A 19,937-nucleotide genomic window follows, 5' to 3' on the forward strand; every position below is an offset into this window, starting at 1 on the left:
GAATGATTTACCATGGGCTGCATGGCCGGCGGTTCAAATCCCGGCAGCAGCACCCGACAGAGGAGGAAATTTTGATAGTCTAGAGGCAAGTATAACTCTAATTCCCCCCCTAACCCTCCTTTAGGGTGCCTAACCATAACCTCCCCCCAAGTGCCTAAACCTAATCCCCCATTCCCCGTCGCCTAAATCTAAGTCCCCCGGGGGGTGCCTAATCCTAACCTCCTCCTGGGGGTGCCTAACCCTAACCCCCCCTTCCCCTACCCTAACCTCCCGGGGGGGGTGCCTAACCCTAAGTCACCCCGGGAGCCCTAAACCTAACCCCCCGGTGCGGATGTCCAATCAGGATACAGGGCACCGGTCTCCCGACGTAGGTAAAATGACACTCGTCAGGATTTCGATGCCTATCATTTAACCCTTGCCAGGATTAAGCAGTCGGGAAGCCGGTGGTCGGCATTGCATCCGCCGGCTTCCCGACTGCTTCTCCTTTGGCAGAGCTGTAGGCATACCAAGATTGTTGCACCTTACTTTGGCATCAGATGTTTACAAGTCTGATCTGTCCTCTCCCCCCTTCCCCCTCCGCAGCTCCCTTGACCCCATTACATCCCAGCTCTTCTCCTGATTGTTTCTACCTCACACATCTCTTCTACCTTTTCTCTTTCTTCACTTTTCCTAGATCACCCATCCTCACTGAACCCCAACTCTCTGACTAGTGCCCAATCTCTCCCGTCCCCTATGCCTCTATCTTTCCACCTAACATCATTTCTTTCTACTCACTCACTTCTCAACCAACTTCAACCTGTCTTCTGTCTTTTCCACTTGAAACTGCCCTCACCAAGGTCACCAATTACTTTTTCACAGCAAAATCCAAGGGTCACCCCTCTCTCCTCATCCTCCTTGGTCTGTCTAAGGCCTTGGAACACCCTCTGCACTTCATTGGCCTCTGTGCCCCTAATCACCCTTAGTGACAGTCACTTCATATACCCTTAATCTAGTTACAATGACCCAATATACTATGTGTAGTGACAGTGACCTGATGGCAATTTAGTTGAGTGACCTCATAGTCCCTTGATCTAGTGACAATGACCAACAGTAATAGAGACCCTCAATCTAGTAACATGGATATGATCGAGGCACTCTACAGTCAGTAACCCAGGAGACCCTGTCTAAAAATAGTGAGTTGCTAGTGACCCTCATAGACCCTCAGTTGAGCAAAACTCAGCTGATATCTCTCTGGTTAAAATTACACAATAGAGACCTAAAATCTTGTGACAATGGCCTGATAGACCTTTAATTTGGTAACACAGAACCCTCAGCCTAGTAAAAATGGACCCTAGACAAGCGATAGTGACCCTATGGTGCAGTGTTTCTCAAAACCGGTCCTAACGCACACCCCCAACAGGTGATGGATCTAGTGCAGTTGTCTTGCTCAGTAATAATACAGAAATCCTGAAAACATGAGCTGTTTGGTTGCTTGAAGACCGGATTCGGGAAACACTTAAGAAAGCCACAGCTAGTGACAATGTCCTAGTTACTGTCTGTATTAGAATACTTTTCTGCTCTGTATACTGTATGTGTTACCGGTATATGTTTCTGCTCTGTATACTGTACGTGTTACCGGTATAATTTGTTTCTGCTCTGTATACTGTACGTGTTACCGGTATAATATGTTTCTGCTCTGTATACTGTACATGTTACCGGTATATGTTTCTGCTCTGTATACTGTATGTGTTACCGGTATATGTTTCTGCTCTGTATACTGTACGTATTACCAGCATAATTTGTTTCTGCTCTGTATACTGTACGTGTTACTGGTATAATTTGTTTCTGCTCTGTATACTGTACGTGTTACCGGTATAATATGTTTCTGCTCTGTATACTGTACGTGTTACCGGTATAATATGTTTCTGCTCTGTATACTGTACATGTTACCGGTATAATATGTTTCTGCTCTGTATACTGTACATGTTACCGGTATAATATGTTTCTGCTCTGTATACTATGTATGTGTTACCGGTATAATTTGTTTCTGCTCTGTATACTATGTATGTGTTACCGGTATAATATGTTTCTGCTCTGTATACTGTGTATGCGTTACCGGTATAATATGTTTCTGCTCTGTATACTGTGTATGCGTTACCGGTATAATATGTTTCTGCTCTGTATACTGTGTACGCGTTACCGGTATAATATGTTTCTGCTCTGTATACTGTGTACGCGTTACCGGTATAATATGTTTCTGCTCTGTATACTATGTACGTGTTACCGGTATAATATGTTTCTGCTCTGTATACTATGTACGTGTTACCGGTATAATATGTTTCTGCTCTGTATACTATGTATGTGTTACCGGTATTATTTCTTTCTGCTGAACCAAGAATATTTTGGCTGCAATAATTCAGGGTATAAGAAAGTAGCTAAGAAATATCCCAGAGAGACCTGAGGCAAAATCCAAATTTATTTTTTCTAATGGACACAAAAGGATTTCCTGCAGGAATGTTGTGTCCAGCTCATCCCAACATCACAGAACTCAATCTCATTACTGCGCCCATGGAACAGAGGACCACTTGGTTCTGGAGACAAAGCGGATCATCTTTAGAGATAGGAAATGCTCCGCAGAGTTGCATACGCCATGGAGACATTAACGAGGAATCCAACAAAAAAGGTCAGAGCTCGGCAGGGCTGCGGCAAAGGGGTCAAGTAAGAAATTGTGTGCAGGAAACGAGAGCCGGCAAAGATCCGGAAATGTAGAAGAGCCATGTAGAGGTCAGGATTACTGAGTGCGTACACCAGGCCAATACCGATAAACGGGACGATGTTCTCAATGTCGTTTAGATGACATCTGTAATCACAAAGAAACCCAGCAATGAGATGAATCACAGAAAATGGCAGATTTCATAAGATTCATGGATGCAGTGCTGGACTTTACAGTAACCACGGATGAACATGAGAGCTTAACGTTAGCCGGATGCCGCCATATAACGCTGTGAGGAGCAGAAGCTACTGAACCATCCCGTGTGTGTGTATTAAACTGCCTATTTTACGTCCTTTTCTATCACGCTGAGATAATGTATTTTCTAGTAAAAGTCATCAAGCTCTAATATAACCTGGTTAGTGGCTGTAATATTACTTTACACCTATCTGCTAGAAAACAAAGCACAAAGCCCTCATTCTTCCTGAGTGGGGAAAACATTCTCCATTAGAGAAATTGCTTTAGAATATCTAACACCAGCACCTGTGTATGATAATCGATGCCCACTGCTCCCCATAAAGCTTCATGTCCTGAAATAAGAGCTGTAATTTTATCAAATCCAAATACTCGTCTCTTCTCCATGTGGGGAGACAGATTCCATCTGGCCTGATTGCAGCTTGTACAAGCTAAACGGTATGAATAAGAAATTGGAGAAGAGAGAAATACTAAATCTGACACGTCGCGTCCTTAATCTGCGGGACGTTGATGTGAGAAGTCATTAAGAAAAGTGACAAGCGACTGAATGTGGCCATCAGCAGGAGATCAAGTATCTGTCCAGACGTATTACTACAGGGCTAAAATATGATTTCAACACACAGACACAAAGTCCTGGCAAATGGTGGTGTACGCAGCTTTATCTTTCTCTGTGTGTATCTGTGATACTAGTGTATGGGGGCAGCAGGAGAGGAAGGTAATCAGGAGATATCTGTGATACTAGTGTATGGGGACAGTGGGCCATTCCGGGACAGAAAGGTAAGTAGGAGATAGCTGTGAAACTAGTGTATGGGGGCAGCGGGAGAGGAAGGTAATCAGGAGATATCTGTGATACTAGTGTAGGGGGACAGTATGACATTCCGGGTGAGAGAAAGGTAAGCAGGAGATATCTGTGATACTTGTGTATGAGAACAGCGGCCATTCTGGGAGAGGAAGGTAAGCAGGAGATAGCTGTGACACTAGTGTATGGGGACAGCGGCCATTCTGGGAGAGGAAGGTAAGTGGGAGATATCTGTGATAATAGTGTATGGGGACAGCAGGCCATTCTGGGAGAGGAAGGTAAGAAGGAGACATCTGTGATACTAGTGTATGGGACAGCGGCCATTCATGGATAGGAAGGTAAGAAGGAGACATCTGTGATACTAGTGTATGGGGACAGCGGCCATTCATGGATAGGAAGGTAAGCAGGAGATATCTTTGATACTAGTGTATGGGGACAGCGGCCATTCATGGATAGGAAGGTAAGCAGGAGATATCTTTGATACTAGTGTATGGGGACAGCGGCCATTCATGGATAGGAAGGTAAGCAGGAGATATCTTTGATACTAGTGTATGGGGACAGCGGCCATTCATGGATAGGAAGGTAAGCAGGAGATATCTTTGATACTAGTGTATGGGGACAGCGGCCATTCATGGATAGGAAGGTAAGCAGGAGATATCTGTGATACTAGTGTATGGGGACAGCGGCCATTCCGGGAGAGGAAGGTAAGCAGGAGATATGTGTGATACTAGTGTATGGGGACAGCGAGGCCATCCCGGGAGAGGAAGGTAAGCAGGAGATATCTGTGATACTAGTGTATGGGGACAGCGGGCCATTCCGGGAGAGGCATGTAAGCAGGAGATATCTGTGATACTAGTGTATGGGGACAGCGGGCCATTCCGGGAGAGGCATGTAAGCAGGAGATATCTGTGATACTAGTGTATGGGGACAGCGGGCCATTCCGGGAGAGGCATGTAAGCAGGAGATATCTGTGATACTAGTGTATGGGGACAGCGGGCCATTCCGGGAGAAGAAGGTAAGCAGGAGATATCTGTGTTACTAGGGTATGGGGACAGCGGGCCATTCCGGGAGAGGAAGGTAAGCAGGAGATATCTGTGATACTAGTGTATGGGGACAGCGGCCATTCCAGGAGATATCTGTGATACTAGTGTATGGGGACAGCGGGAGAGGAAGGTAAGCAGAAGATATATGTGATACTAGTGTAGGGGGACAGCGGCCATTCCGGGAGAGAGAGTTAAGCAGGAGATATCTGTGATACTAGTTTATGAGGACAGCGGGACATTCCGGGAGAGGAAGGTAAGCAGGAGATATCTATGATACTAATGTATGAGGACAGCGGGCCATTCCGGGAGAGGAAGGTAAGCAGGAGACATCTGTGATACTGGTGTATGGGGACAGCGGGCCATTCCGGGAGAGGAAGGTAAGTAGGAGATATCTGTGTTACTAGGGTATGGGGACAGCGGGCTATTCCGGGCGAGAAAGGTAAGCAGGAGATTTCTGTGATACTAGTGTATGGGGACAGTATGACATTCCGGGTGAGAGAAAGGTAAGCAGGAGATATCTGTGATACTAGTGTATGGGGACAGTAGGATATTCCGGGAGAGAAAGGTAAGCAGGAGATATATGCAATACTAGTGTATGGGGACAGCGGCCATTCCGGGAGAGGAAGGTAAGTAGGAGTGATCTGTGATACTAGTGTATGGGGACAGCGGGGCCATTCCGGGAGAGGAAGGTAAGCAGGAGACATCTGTGATACTGGTGTATGGGGACAGCAGGCCATTCCGGGAGAGGAAGGTAAGCAGGAGATATATGCGATGCTAGTGTATGGGGACAGCGGCCATTCCGGGAGAGAGAGGTAAGCAGGAGATATCTGTGATACTAGTGTATGGGGACAGCGGGACATTCCGGGAGAGGAAGGTAAGCAGGAGATATCTGTGATACTAGTGTATGGGGACAGCGGCCATTCCACAGCCTGAGAACTCACTGCGTGTGACAAGACTTGCAATGTCTGAGGCACGTCAGACCTGCTGTTATTCTGCGTGAGGGGCCGAAGTCACCAATGTATACGCACTCTAATCGTTGTAATCCCCGTGCTCAGGATATTATCCCAACCGCTATCCTATAGAGGTGCACATTCCCCACCAAACCGTAACAACTAGTCAAATGTCTGTTTTCACTGTCTAACTGGCACTAGACAAGTAATAAAGTAATTGTTGATAGGTTGATGTGGTTCAGTGTAGAGTTTGCACTTAAATGTAAGGTTAATAAATAATCTGTGTGGTAAATATACTCAGATGTTCGTTACTATACATACGCATCGTTCCACCGTAGCACTGTCTGAGGTATACTAGTGCCCTCTAGTGGAAAAATGATGTATAACAGTAAGATCTACCACAGACCCCTGGAAGGAACAGAAATTAAGGGGTCTAATAATGGCAGAACTGATGTGATTATTATCTATCCATATCACAGGGGATATTTTCTTTTATAATGAAACTATCCGCATTATGTACAAAGGGGAATTTGCAGGGACAGTGGTTGCGATAATTGTTTGTTATATTACCAGCAGATTGTCAAAGTCTTTCACAGAAGTGAAATACTTGACCGGTGGAAGCTGATACGTTGCATGCACCCAGTGTGCGCTAACAGAACAGATCGGAAGCCTGGAGCCTCCATAGACTTAAAAAAGTTGTGAGATAGCAGTAGTGGGTGTCTCTATGCTGGCTGTGCTGTGGCTGATGTTACAGATGTATACACAGGACTGTGAGGTATTACAGATGTGAGATAGCAGTAGTGGGTGTCTCTATGCTGGCTGTGCTGTGGCTGATGTTACAGATGTATACACAGGACTGTGAGGTATTACAGATGTGAGATAGCAGTAGTGGGTGTCTCTATGCTGGCTGAGCTGTGGCTGATGTTACAGATGTATACACAGGACTGTGAGGTATTACAGATGTGAGATAGCAGTAGTGGGTGTCTCTATGCTGGCTGTGCTGTGGCTGATGTTACAGATGTATACACAGGACTGAGGTATTACAGATGTGAGATAGCTGTAGTGGGTGTCTCTATGCTGGCTGAGCTGTGGCTGATGTTACAGATGTATACACAGGACTGTGAGGTATTACAGATGTGAGATAGCAGTAGTGGGTGTCTCTATGCTGGCTGCGCTGTGGCTGATGTTACAGATGTATACACAGGACTGTGAGGTATTACAGATGTGAGATAGAAGTAGTGGGTGTCTCTATGCTGGCTGCGCTGTGGCTGATGTTACAGATGTATACACAGGACTGTGAGGTATTACAGATATGAGATAGTAGTGGGTGTCTCTATGCTGGCTGTGCTGTGGCTGATGTCACAGATGTATACACAGGACTGTGAGGTATTACAGATGTGAGATAGCAGTAGTGGGGGTCTCTATGCTGGCTGTGCTGTGGCTGATGTTACAGATGTATACACAGGACTGTGAGGTATTACAGATGTGAGATAGCAGTAGTGGGTGTCTCTATGCTGGCTGTGCTGTGGCTGATGTTACAGATGTATACACAGGACTGTGAGGTATTACAGATGTGAGATAGCAGTAGTGGGTGTCTCTATGCTGGCTGTGCTGTGGCTGATGTTACAGATGTATACACAGGACTGTGAGGTATTACAGATGTGAGGTAGCAGTAGTGGGTGTCTCTATGCTGGCTGTGCTGTGGCTGATGTTACAGATGTATACACAGGACTGTGAGGTATTACAGATGTGAGATAGCAGTAGTGGGTGTCTCTATGCTGGCTGAGCTGTGGCTGATGTTACAGATGTATACACAGGACTGTGAGGTATTACAGATGTGAGAAAGCAGTAGTGGGTGTCTCTATGCTGGCTGTGCTGTGGCTGATGTTACAGATGTATACACAGGACTGTGAGGTATTACAGATATGAGATAGTAGTGGGTGTCTCTATGCTGGCTGAGCTGTGGCTGATGTTACAGATGTATACACAGGACTGTGAGGTATTACAGATGTGAGAAAGCAGTAGTGGGTGTCTCTATGCTGGCTGTGCTGTGGCTGATGTTACAGCTGTATACACAGGACTGTGAGGTATTACAGATATGAGATAGTAGTGGGTGTCTCTATGCTGGCTGAGCTGTGGCTGATGTTACAGATGTATACACAGGACTGTGGTATTACAGATGTGAGATAGCAGTAGTGGGTGTCTCTATGCTGGCTGAGCTGTGGCTGATGTTACAGATGTATACACAGGACTGTGAGGTATTACAGATGTGAGATAGCAGTAGTGGGTGTCTCTATGCTGGCTGAGCTGTGGCTGATGTTACAGATGTATACACAGGACTGAGGTATTACAGATGTGAGATAGCAGTAGTGGGTGTCTCTATGCTGGCTGTGCTGTGGGTGATGTTACAGATGTATACACAGGACTGTGAGGTATTACAGATGTGAGATAGCAGTAGTGGGCGTCTCTATGCTGGCTGCGCTGTGGGTGATGTTACAGATGTATACACAGGACTGTGAGGTATTACAGATGTGAGATAGCAGTAGTGGGCGTCTCTATGCTGGCTGAGCTGTTACAGACTTTAGCATTTTCTTTAGGGTCCACAGGGAGACATTGGGGTGTAGGTGGGACCTGGAGGACCGGACACCAACATCAAAGCTTTTCAATCCCAGGATGCTCCAGTCCTTCCCCCTATACCCTACCCACAGCCTGAGGGCACTTCAGTTTCATTGGTGATCGGCTGGAGCTGGACTACCATTATAACAGAGGGCTGCATTAAGCAGCCCAAGCTTTAATTTTAGGATTTAATAACATTTTTATGTTTTACAAAAGGGCGAGCAGCACCAGATTGTCCTCCTTTTCTTAGTTCAGAAGCCCCATGGGTCTCATCGGCCTGTCCTCCACCTCAAAACTATGAACAAGTTTATCAAGGTGCCCAGGTTTTGTATGGAAACCCTCCGTTCTGTTATCCTAACTATGGAGCCAGGAGATTTTATGGTTTCCCTCTAGACATTCAGGATGCTTATCTACATGTACCTATAGCGCCTTCTCATCAACAATAACTCCGGATTGCTACACTGCAGCAACATTACCAATTTCAGACTCTGCCATTTGGCCTTTCAACGGCCCCTAGGGTCTTTACCAAGATCATGCCAGTAATGGCGGCCTCTCTTCATCATCAAGGGATCAGACTGCTCCCATACTTGGACAATCTCTTGCTGTTGGCCAGCTCCCCAGAGACTCTTCACCGCCATCTGCGGCTAACCATTGCCTTTCTTCAAATGCACGGTTGGCTGATCAACTGGAAAAACTCTTCCCTGACACCCTCTCAATGGATGGTACATTTGGGAGCCCTCCTGGAGCCTCGAGTTCAGGGAATCTTTCTAACAAATGGACAAGATTGCAGCACAGACTACGCAGACTGTGCCACAATCACAGAGTGCCGGTGCACTCTGTAATGCAGGATTTGGGATCAATGGTGTCAACTTTTGACATGGTGGAATTCGCCCAGTTTCACTCCAGGCCTCTACAACACCTGATCCTCTCCTGGTGGAACTGGATACCACATCTGCTCAGATCCAAGATGATGAGCCTCCCCCCAGAGGTTCGCCTGTCCCTAGCCTGGTGGCTACAGACTTCCCATTTGAACAAGGGTTGTCTCTTTTGGATCCCGGACTGGGCTTTCCTCACCATGGACGCAAGCCTGTGATGGTGGGGCACAGTAACCGGCCATCACTCCTTCCAGGGCTGATGGTCGTCAGTCGAGGCAGTGCTGCCAATCAATATCCCGGAATTTCGAGCAATCTACAGAGCTCTCACTCTGGCTCAGAATATTCAGAAAAACAGGCCAGTACAAGTACAGTCTGACAACACCACGGCTGTGGCCTACCTCAATCTCCAAGAGGGCGATCAATCAAAGTCAGTCAGCAATGACAGAAGTGTCCCGTATTCTCACCTGGGCCGAACGCAATATCTCAGCCATCTCCGCAGTTTTCATACCGAGGATTCTCAGTTGGGAGGCGGATTTCCTCAGCCGTCATGACGTGCATGCAGGAGAATGGTCTCTACATCCAGAAGTCTTTCAGCTTCCAGTGGACAAATTGAGTCTTCTGGAGGTGGATCTCATGGCCTCAAGACACAACAACAACAAGCTTCCAATTTATGGAGCCAGAACAAATTCCCCTGACGCGGCCTTCATAGACGCATTGTCGGTGAAATGGAACTTCCATTTAGCATATCTCTTCCCTCCAATATCGCTGCTTCCTCGAGTGCTTCGATGGTTCAGACAGGAGGGAGGCACAGTCATGTTAATAGCTCTTGCCAAGCCCAGACATCACTGGTACTCTGATCTTCAAAGGCTCTCCATAGACGTTTGTCTTCAGCTTCCTCTACAAGTAGACCTGTTGTCTCAGGCTCCATGTCTACATCCGGACCTAGCCCATCTGTCTTTAACAACTTGGCTCTTGAGACATCCCTCCTAACGGCTAAGGATTTCTCCAGCTCTGTGCTCCAGACCATGCTAAAAGCATGTACACCAGCCTCAGCCAGGATTTACCACAGAATATAGCATACATATTTCCAATGGTGTGCTCCAAGAAACTATGACCCTAGAATTCTTGCCTTTCTTCAGGCTGGATTGGATTTAGGCCTTCGCCTAGCATCTCTGAAAGTGCAGGTCTCTGCTTTGTCTATCTGGTTTCAGTGCAGAATTGCTCCTAAACCAGATATTCACACTTTCATACAGGGTGTTCTACGAATGCAACCTCCCTTTATCCCTCCTGTGGCTCCATGGGATTTGTCAGTGGGGCTCCAAGCACTTCAGGAACCTCTATTCGAACCCCTGGAATCAGTAGATATCAAATGGCTCACTGCGAAGACTCGGTTTCTTCTGGCTATAGCACCTGCTCGTAGGGTATCAGATTTACAGGGGATTTCATGTCGCTCCACCTTTTTGATATTTCACAGGGCTGTTCTTCGAACACGCCCAGGCTTCCTTCCCAAGGTGGTTTCTCGCTTCCATTTGAATGAGGAAATTGTGGTTCCGGCCTTTAATTTAACAGTCCTCTTGGCAAGTGAGGCCTCTTTGGATGTGGTCCGTGCTCTAAAGATCTACGTGGACCATACTGTTTCCATCCGGAAATCAGACTCCCTCTTTGTCCTATATGGATTCCATAAGAAGGGATGACCAGCTAACAAACACACTCTGTCCAGATGGCTTCGCATGACTATCTCGAAGGCTTACACGCAGATGGACCTTCCTGAGCCGACTACAGTCTTTGCTCATTCAACTTGCTCTGGGGTTCCCTCATGGGCAGCCACCTGGTCTTCTGTCCACACCTTTTTGTAGGCTTTATGCCTTTAATACATTTGCCTCTCAGGATGGTTCCTTCGGATGGGAGTAGGGTTCTCCTATTGTCCTAGAAGCATTTCTGCCCTTGAACAACTTCTTTGGGACATCCCCAATGTCTCCCTGTGGAGCCCTAAGGACCCTGAACAAGAAAATGAGAGTTATGGTAAAACTTACCCTTGTTAACTCCCTTTCTTCAAAGTCCATAGGGTCCACAGGGCACCCGCCCTGATGCCCCTAGCTTCAGGGCTGGCGCTAGCATTAGGCAGCTGCCTAAGGGCGTCGGCACCTTAAGGGCGGCACTCACTGTTTCTCCCTAACAAGAAAATTAAGCCTGCTTTTTTATTTAAGGAGCTGTGACGGAGAGAAGAGAGTGCAGAACTGTAAGGCAACTAAAGGGGTGGCATATAGGGAAAGGGGGGATGACTATTGAAGGGGGTGAACATGCAACCGGTGGGGTGGGCAAAATATGTATGTTACACAGAGGGGGTGCCTGGTAATTACTGATGATGGATAAGTAGCATGATATTGAATAGATAGAAAGGGGGGGGTACTACACAAAACAATTAAGTGGAGGGGGATGATATGTCTCTATGTGCCCCCTCCGTGTCTCTATGTGCCCCCTCCGTGTCTCTATGTGCCCCCTCCGTGTCTTTTTGAATGTATTGGAGTTGCTCCTACCCCCATCAGTAAATACTATTAATATGCTCCAGACAATCTCCCCTCCTACTGAATTTTTTGTTTAGTAACACAGTCATTTAGCTGCTACAGACTCTCCACAGTTTCAGTCTGTACCTAGCAGCTTTACTGAGTGAGGGGGAAGGGGGGGGGGCACTAGGCTGAAGCTATGCCTAGGGGGCCAAGAAACCTTGCACCTGCCCTGCCTGGCATCTATGGGTGTCTTCTCCTGGTCACCGGTTTCCCTTTCTCTGTGTGAGAGTGTGATTCCTCAGTGTACCAGTCTTCCTTCTCTGTGTGAGAGTGTGATTCCTCAGTGTACCAGTCTTCCTTCTCTGTGTGAGAGTGTGATTCCTCAGTGTCCCCAGTCTCCTTCTATGTGTGAGAGTATGATTCCTCAGTGTCCCCAGTCTCCTTCTCTGTGTGAGAGTGTGATTCCTCAGTGTACCAGTCTTACTTCTGTGTGAGAGTGTGATTCCTCAGTGTCCCCAGTCTCCTTCTCTGTGTGAGAGTGTGATTCCTCAGTGTACCAGTCTTACTTCTGTGTGAGAGTGTGATTCCTCAGTGTCCCCAGTCTCCTTCTCTGTGTGAGAGTGCGATTCCTCAGTGTCCCCAGTCTCCTTCTCTGTGTGAGAGTGTGATTCCTCAGTGTCCCAGTTTCCTTCTCTCTGTGAGAGAGTGTGATTCCTCAGTGTCCCTAGTCTCCTTCTCTGTGTGAGAGTGTGATTCCTCAGTGTCCACAGTCTCCTTCTCTCTGTGTGAGAGTGTGATTCCTCAGTGTACCAGCCTTCCTTCTCTGTGTGAGAGTGTGATTCCTCAGTGTACCAGTCTTCCTTCTGTGTGAGAGTGTGATTCCTCAGTGTCCCTAGTCTCCTTCTCTGTGTGAGAGTGTGATTCCTCAGTGTCCACAGTCTCCGTCTCTGTGTGAGAGTGTGATTCCTCAGTGTACCAGTCTTCCTTCTCTGTGTGAGAGTGCGATTCCTCAGTGTCCCCAGTCTCCTTCTCTGTGTGAGTGTGATTCCTCAGTGTACCAGTCTTCCTTCTCTGTGTGAGAGTGTGATTCCTCAGTGTCCCCAGTCTCCTCTGTGTGAGAGTGTGATTCCTCAGTGTCCCCAGTCTCCTTCTCTGTGTGTGAGAGTGTGATTCCTCAGTGTCCCAGTCTCCTATCTGTGTGAGTGTGTGATTCCTCAGTGTACCAGCCTTCCTTCTCTCTGTGTGAGAGTGCGATTCCTCAGTGTCCCAGTCTCCTTCTCTCTCTGTGTGAGAGTTTGATTCCTCAGTGTCCCAGTCTCCTTTCTGTGTGAGAGTGTGATTCCTCAGTGTCCCAGTCTTCCTTCTCTCCTATCCTGCTCCTGCCTTGGGCTTGTTAACATAACTGAGTTGCCCTCAGGCTGTGGGTGGGGTATAGGGGGAAGGACCAGAGCATCCTGGGATTGACAAGCTTTACTGTTGATGTTCGGTCCTCCAGGTCCCACCTACACCCATTGTCTCCCCTGTGGACCCTATGGACTTAGAAGAAAGAGAGCTAACCAAGGTAAGTTTTACCATAACTCTTCTTTTCGCAGATTCATTGCGTGTTATGACGCAGCTGGGATCCGGGCTGAATCAGGCCCTTTCAAAAGACTCTATTGGCTTAAGGCCACACTGGGACTAAACTGTAGAAAGTTGGTGACCCAATCTGCCATAACGGGTGCACATAACTCCCAGCTGTTCCGCATTCTGCCGTTGTGTCCCGTGGTGGGGGGGGGGGTGAGTTGGGGGGAAGCATACACCGCTGCTTTGCATAACAGAACAGCGTGTATGTAGAGCGAGAATAGATGCTGTGCGCATACGCACAGCAACTATCCACAGTACAGGGGGAAGCCCGGGGGCAGCCCAGCATCTCGAAGATGCTGGGTACGCCCTTAGTGACGTAACGGGTCGTGCTGATAGGCCACGCCCCTTCTTGTATCGGCCACGCCCCCTTTTCGGGAGCGCGTGCCTCCGGCGCGCGGATATCCCGAGTTCATGTCTTCAAATGTTGTGAGTTATGGGTGCAGCAGAGTGACCCCAATATGTACAGTATTTACAGGAGCCGAGTTTTTTTGTGATATTAGGGTAAATCAGTGTACAAGTATAGAGACTGTATCAGCAGGTGTATTATAGTATAGTCAGTGTACAAGTATAGGGACTGTATCAGCAGGTGTATTATAGTCAGTGTACAAGTATAGGGACTGTATCAGCAGGTGTATTATAGTATAGTCAGTGTACAAGTATAGAGACTGTATCAGCAGGTGTATTATAGTCAGTGTACAAGTATAGGGACTGTATCAGCAGGTGTATTATAGTCAGTGTACAAGTATAGGGACTGTATCAGCAGGTGTATTATAGTATAGTCAGTGTACAAGTATAGAGACTGTATCAGCAGGTGTATTATAGTATAGTCAGTGTATAAGTATAGGGACTGTATCAGCAGGTGTATTATAGTCAGTGTACAAGTATAGAGACTGTATCAGCAGGTGTATTATAGTCAGTGTATAAGTATAGGGACTGTATCAGCAGGTGTATTATAGTCAGTGTACAAGTATAGAGACTGTATCAGCAGGTGTATTATAGTCAGTGTACAAGTATAGGGACTGTATCAGCAGGTGTATTATAGTCAGTGTACAAGTATAGGGACTGTATCAGCAGGTGTATTATAGTCAGTGTACAAGTATAGAGACTGTATCAGCAGGTGTATTATAGTCAGTGTACAAGTATAGGGACTGTATCAGCTGGTGTATTATAGTATAGTCAGTGTACAAGTATAGGGACTGTATCAGCAGGTGTATTATAGTCAGTGTACAAGTATAGAGACTGTATCAGCAGGTGTATTATAGTCAGTGTACAAGTATAGAGACTGTATCAGCAGGTGTATTATAGTCAGTGTACAAGTATAGGGACTGTATCAGCAGGTGTATTATAGTCAGTGTACAAGTATAGAGACTGTATCAGCAGGTGTATTATAGTCAGTGTACAAGTATAGGGACTGTATCAGCAGGTATATTATAGTATAGTCAGTGTACAAGTATAGGGACTGTATCAGCAGGTGTATTATAGTCAGTGTACAAGTATAGGGACTGGATCAGCAGGTGTATTATAGTCAGTGTACAAGTATAGGGACTGTATCAGCAGGTGTATTATAGTCAGTGTACAAGTATAGGGACTGTATCAGCAGGTGTATTATAGTATAGTCAGTGTACAAGTATAGGGACTGTATCAGCAGGTGTATTATAGTATAGTCAGTGTACAAGTATAGGGACTGTATCAGCAGGTATATTATAGTAAAGTCAGTGTACAAGTATAGGGACTGTATCAGCGTGTGTATTCTTGTCAGTGTACAAGTATAGGGACTGTATCAGCAGGTGTATTATAGTATAGTCAGTGTACAAGTATAGGGACTGTATCAGCAGGTGTATTCTAGTCAGTGTACAAGTATAGGGACTGTATCAGCAGGTGTATTATAGTATAGTCAGTGTACAAGTATAGAGACTGTATCAGCAGGTGTATTATAGTATAGTCAGTGTACAAGTATAGGGACTGTATCAGCAGGTGTATTATAGTCAGTGTACAAGTTTAGAGACTGTATCAGCAGGTGTATTATAGTCAGTGTACAAGTATAGAGACTGTATCAGCAGGTGTATTATAGTATAGTCAGTGTACAAGTATAGGGACTGTATCAGCAGGTGTATTATAGTATAGTCAGTGTACAAGTATAGGGACTGTATCAGCAGGTGTATTATAGTCAATGTACAAGTATAGAGACTGTATCAGCAGGTGTATTATAGTATAGTCAGTGTACAAGTATAGGGACTGTATCAGCAGGTATATTATAGTATAGTCAGTGTACAAGTATAGGGACTGTATCAGCAGGTGTATTATAGTCAGTGTACAAGTATAGAGACTATCAGCAGGTGTATTATAGTATAGTCAGTGTACAAGTATAGAGACTGTATCAGCAGGTGTATTATAGTATAGTCAGTGTACAAGTATAGAGACTGTATCAGCAGGTGTATTATAGTATAGTCAGTGTACAAGTATAGGGACTGTATCAGCAGGTGTATTATAGTATAGTCAGTGTACAAGTATAGGGACTGTATCAGCAGGTGTATTATAGTATAGTCAGTGTACAAGTATAGGGACTGTATCAGCAGGTGTATTATAGTATAGTCAGTGTACAAGTATAGGGACTGTATCAGCAGGTGTATTATAGTCAGTGTACAAGTTTAGAGACTGTATCAGCAGGTGTATTATAGTCAGTGTACAAGTATAGAGACTGTATCAGCAGGTGTATTATAGTATAGTCAGTGTACAAGTATAGGGACTGTATCAGCAGGTGTATTATAGTATAGTCAGTGTACAAGTATAGGGACTGTATCAGCAGGTGTATTATAGTCAGTGTACAAGTATAGAGACTGTATCAGCAGGTATATTATAGTATAGTCAGTGTACAAGTATAGGGACTGTATCAGCAGGTGTATTATAGTATAGTCAGTGTACAAGTATAGGGACTGTATCAGCAGGTGTATTATAGTATAGTCAGTGTACAAGTATAGGGACTGTATCAGCAGGTGTATTATAGTATAGTCAGTGTACAAGTATAGGGACTGTATCAGCAGGTGTATTATAGTATAGTCAGTGTACAAGTATAGGGACTGTATCAGCAGGTGTATTATAGTCAGTGTACAAGTTTAGAGACTGTATCAGCAGGTGTATTATAGTCAGTGTACAAGTATAGAGACTGTATCAGCAGGTGTATTATAGTATAGTCAGTGTACAAGTATAGGGACTGTATCAGCAGGTGTATTATAGTATAGTCAGTGTACAAGTATAGGGACTGTATCAGCAGGTATATTATAGTATAGTCAGTGTACAAGTATAGGGACTGTATCAGCAGGTGTATTATAGTCAGTGTACAAGTATAGAGACTATCAGCAGGTGTATTATAGTATAGTCAGTGTACAAGTATAGAGACTGTATCAGCAGGTGTATTATAGTATAGTCAGTGTACAAGTATAGAGACTGTATCAGCAGGTGTATTATAGTATAGTCAGTGTACAAGTATAGGGACTGTATCAGCAGGTGTATTATAGTATAGTCAGTGTACAAGTATAGAGACTGTATCAGCAGGTGTATTATAGTCAGTGTACAAGTATAGGGACTGTATCAGCAGGTGTATTATAGTATAGTCAGTGTACAAGTATAGGGACTGTATCAGCAGGTGTATTATAGTATAGTCAGTGTACAAGTATAGGGACTGTATCAGCAGGTGTATTATAGTATAGTCAGTGTACAAGTATAGAGACTGTATCAGCAGGTGTATTATAGTATAGTCAGTGTATAAGTATAGGGACTGTATCAGCAGGTGTATTATAGTCAGTGTACAAGTATAGAGACTGTATCAGCAGGTGTATTATAGTCAGTGTACAAGTATAGAGACTGTATCAGCAGGTGTATTATAGTCAGTGTACAAGTATAGGGACTGTATCAGCAGGTGTATTATAGTATAGTCAGTGTACAAGTATAGGGACTGTATCAGCAGATGTATTATAGTCAGTGTACAAGTATAGAGACTGTATCAGCAGGTGTATTATAGTCAGTGTACAAGTATAGGGACTGTATCAGCAGGTGTATTATAGTCAGTGTACAAGTATAGGGACTGTATCAGCAGGTGTATTATAGTCAGTGTACAAGTATAGAGACTATCAGCAGGTGTATTATAGTCAGTGTACAAGTATAGGGACTGTATCAGCAGGTGTATTATAGTATAGTCAGTGTACAAGTATAGGGACTGTATCAGCAGGTGTATTATAGTCAGTGTACAAGTATAGAGACTGTATCAGCAGGTGTATTATAGTCAGTGTACAAGTATAGGGACTGTATCAGCAGGTGTATTATAGTATAGTCAGTGTACAAGTATAGGGACTGTATCAGCAGGTGTATTATAGTATAGTCAGTGTACAAGTATAGGGACTGTATCAGCAGGTGTATTATAGTCAGTGTACAAGTATAGGGACTGTATCAGCAGGTGTATTATAGTCAGTGTACAAGTATAGGGACTGTATCAGCAGGTGTATTATAGTATAGTCAGTGTACAAGTATAGAGACTGTATCAGCAGGTGTAGTATAGTATAGTCAGTGTACAAGTATAGAGACTGTATCAGCAGGTGTATTATAGTATAGTCAGTGTACAAGTATAGGGACTGTATCAGCAGGTGTATTATAGTATAGTCAGTGTACAAGTATAGGGACTGTATCAGCAGGTATATTATAGTATAGTCAGTGTACAAGTATAGGGACTGTATCAGCAGGTGTATTATAGTATAGTCAGTGTACAAGTATAGGGACTGTATCAGCAGGTGTATTATAGTCAGTGTACAAGTTTAGAGACTGTATCAGCAGGTGTATTATAGTCAGTGTACAAGTATAGGGACTGTATCAGCAGGTGTATTATAGTCAGTGTACAAGTATAGGGACTGTATCAGCAGGTGTATTATAGTATAGTCAGTGTACAAGTATAGGGACTGTATCAGCAGGTGTATTATAGTATAGTCAGTGTACAAGTATAGGGACTGTATCAGCAGGTGTATTATAGTCAATGTACAAGTATAGAGACTGTATCAGCAGGTGTATTATAGTATAGTCAGTGTACAAGTATAGGGACTGTATCAGCAGGTATATTATAGTATAGTCAGTGTACAAGTATAGGGACTGTATCAGCAGGTGTATTATAGTCAGTGTACAAGTATAGAGACTATCAGCAGGTGTATTATAGTATAGTCAGTGTACAAGTATAGAGACTGTATCAGCAGGTGTATTATAGTATAGTCAGTGTACAAGTATAGAGACTGTATCAGCAGGTGTATTATAGTATAGTCAGTGTACAAGTATAGGGACTGTATCAGCAGGTGTATTATAGTATAGTCAGTGTACAAGTATAGGGACTGTATCAGCAGGTGTATTATAGTATAGTCAGTGTACAAGTATAGGGACTGTATCAGCAGGTGTATTATAGTATAGTCAGTGTACAAGTATAGGGACTGTATCAGCAGGTGTATTATAGTCAGTGTACAAGTTTAGAGACTGTATCAGCAGGTGTATTATAGTCAGTGTACAAGTATAGAGACTGTATCAGCAGGTGTATTATAGTATAGTCAGTGTACAAGTATAGGGACTGTATCAGCAGGTGTATTATAGTATAGTCAGTGTACAAGTATAGGGACTGTATCAGCAGGTGTATTATAGTCAGTGTACAAGTATAGAGACTGTATCAGCAGGTATATTATAGTATAGTCAGTGTACAAGTATAGGGACTGTATCAGCAGGTGTATTATAGTATAGTCAGTGTACAAGTATAGGGACTGTATCAGCAGGTGTATTATAGTATAGTCAGTGTACAAGTATAGGGACTGTATCAGCAGGTGTATTATAGTATAGTCAGTGTACAAGTATAGGGACTGTATCAGCAGGTGTATTATAGTATAGTCAGTGTACAAGTATAGGGACTGTATCAGCAGGTGTATTATAGTCAGTGTACAAGTTTAGAGACTGTATCAGCAGGTGTATTATAGTCAGTGTACAAGTATAGAGACTGTATCAGCAGGTGTATTATAGTATAGTCAGTGTACAAGTATAGGGACTGTATCAGCAGGTGTATTATAGTATAGTCAGTGTACAAGTATAGGGACTGTATCAGCAGGTATATTATAGTATAGTCAGTGTACAAGTATAGGGACTGTATCAGCAGGTGTATTATAGTCAGTGTACAAGTATAGAGACTATCAGCAGGTGTATTATAGTATAGTCAGTGTACAAGTATAGAGACTGTATCAGCAGGTGTATTATAGTATAGTCAGTGTACAAGTATAGAGACTGTATCAGCAGGTGTATTATAGTATAGTCAGTGTACAAGTATAGGGACTGTATCAGCAGGTGTATTATAGTATAGTCAGTGTACAAGTATAGAGACTGTATCAGCAGGTGTATTATAGTCAGTGTACAAGTATAGGGACTGTATCAGCAGGTGTATTATAGTATAGTCAGTGTACAAGTATAGGGACTGTATCAGCAGGTGTATTATAGTATAGTCAGTGTACAAGTATAGGGACTGTATCAGCAGGTGTATTATAGTATAGTCAGTGTACAAGTATAGAGACTG

At 44.4% G+C, this 19,937-nt stretch overlaps 1 protein-coding gene across 1 annotated transcript in view; it reads right to left on the bottom strand.

The window, feature by feature from the left end:
• Positions 1-2,437: 2,437 nt before the first annotated feature.
• Positions 2,438-19,937, bottom strand: part of MGST1 (microsomal glutathione S-transferase 1) — a 53,407-nt gene continuing 35,907 nt past the window's right edge. The window contains exon 4 of the mRNA XM_088447260.1: positions 2,438-2,839. Coding sequence (XP_088303386.1) covers positions 2,593-2,839 — 247 coding nt within the window. The 3' untranslated portion in view covers positions 2,438-2,592. The remainder of the gene's footprint in view (positions 2,840-19,937) is intronic.

Source organism: Taudactylus pleione, unplaced genomic scaffold (assembly GCF_031769625.1).
Source record: "Taudactylus pleione unplaced genomic scaffold, aTauple2 ptg000426l, whole genome shotgun sequence".
Lineage (NCBI taxonomy): Eukaryota > Metazoa > Chordata > Amphibia > Anura > Myobatrachidae > Taudactylus > Taudactylus pleione.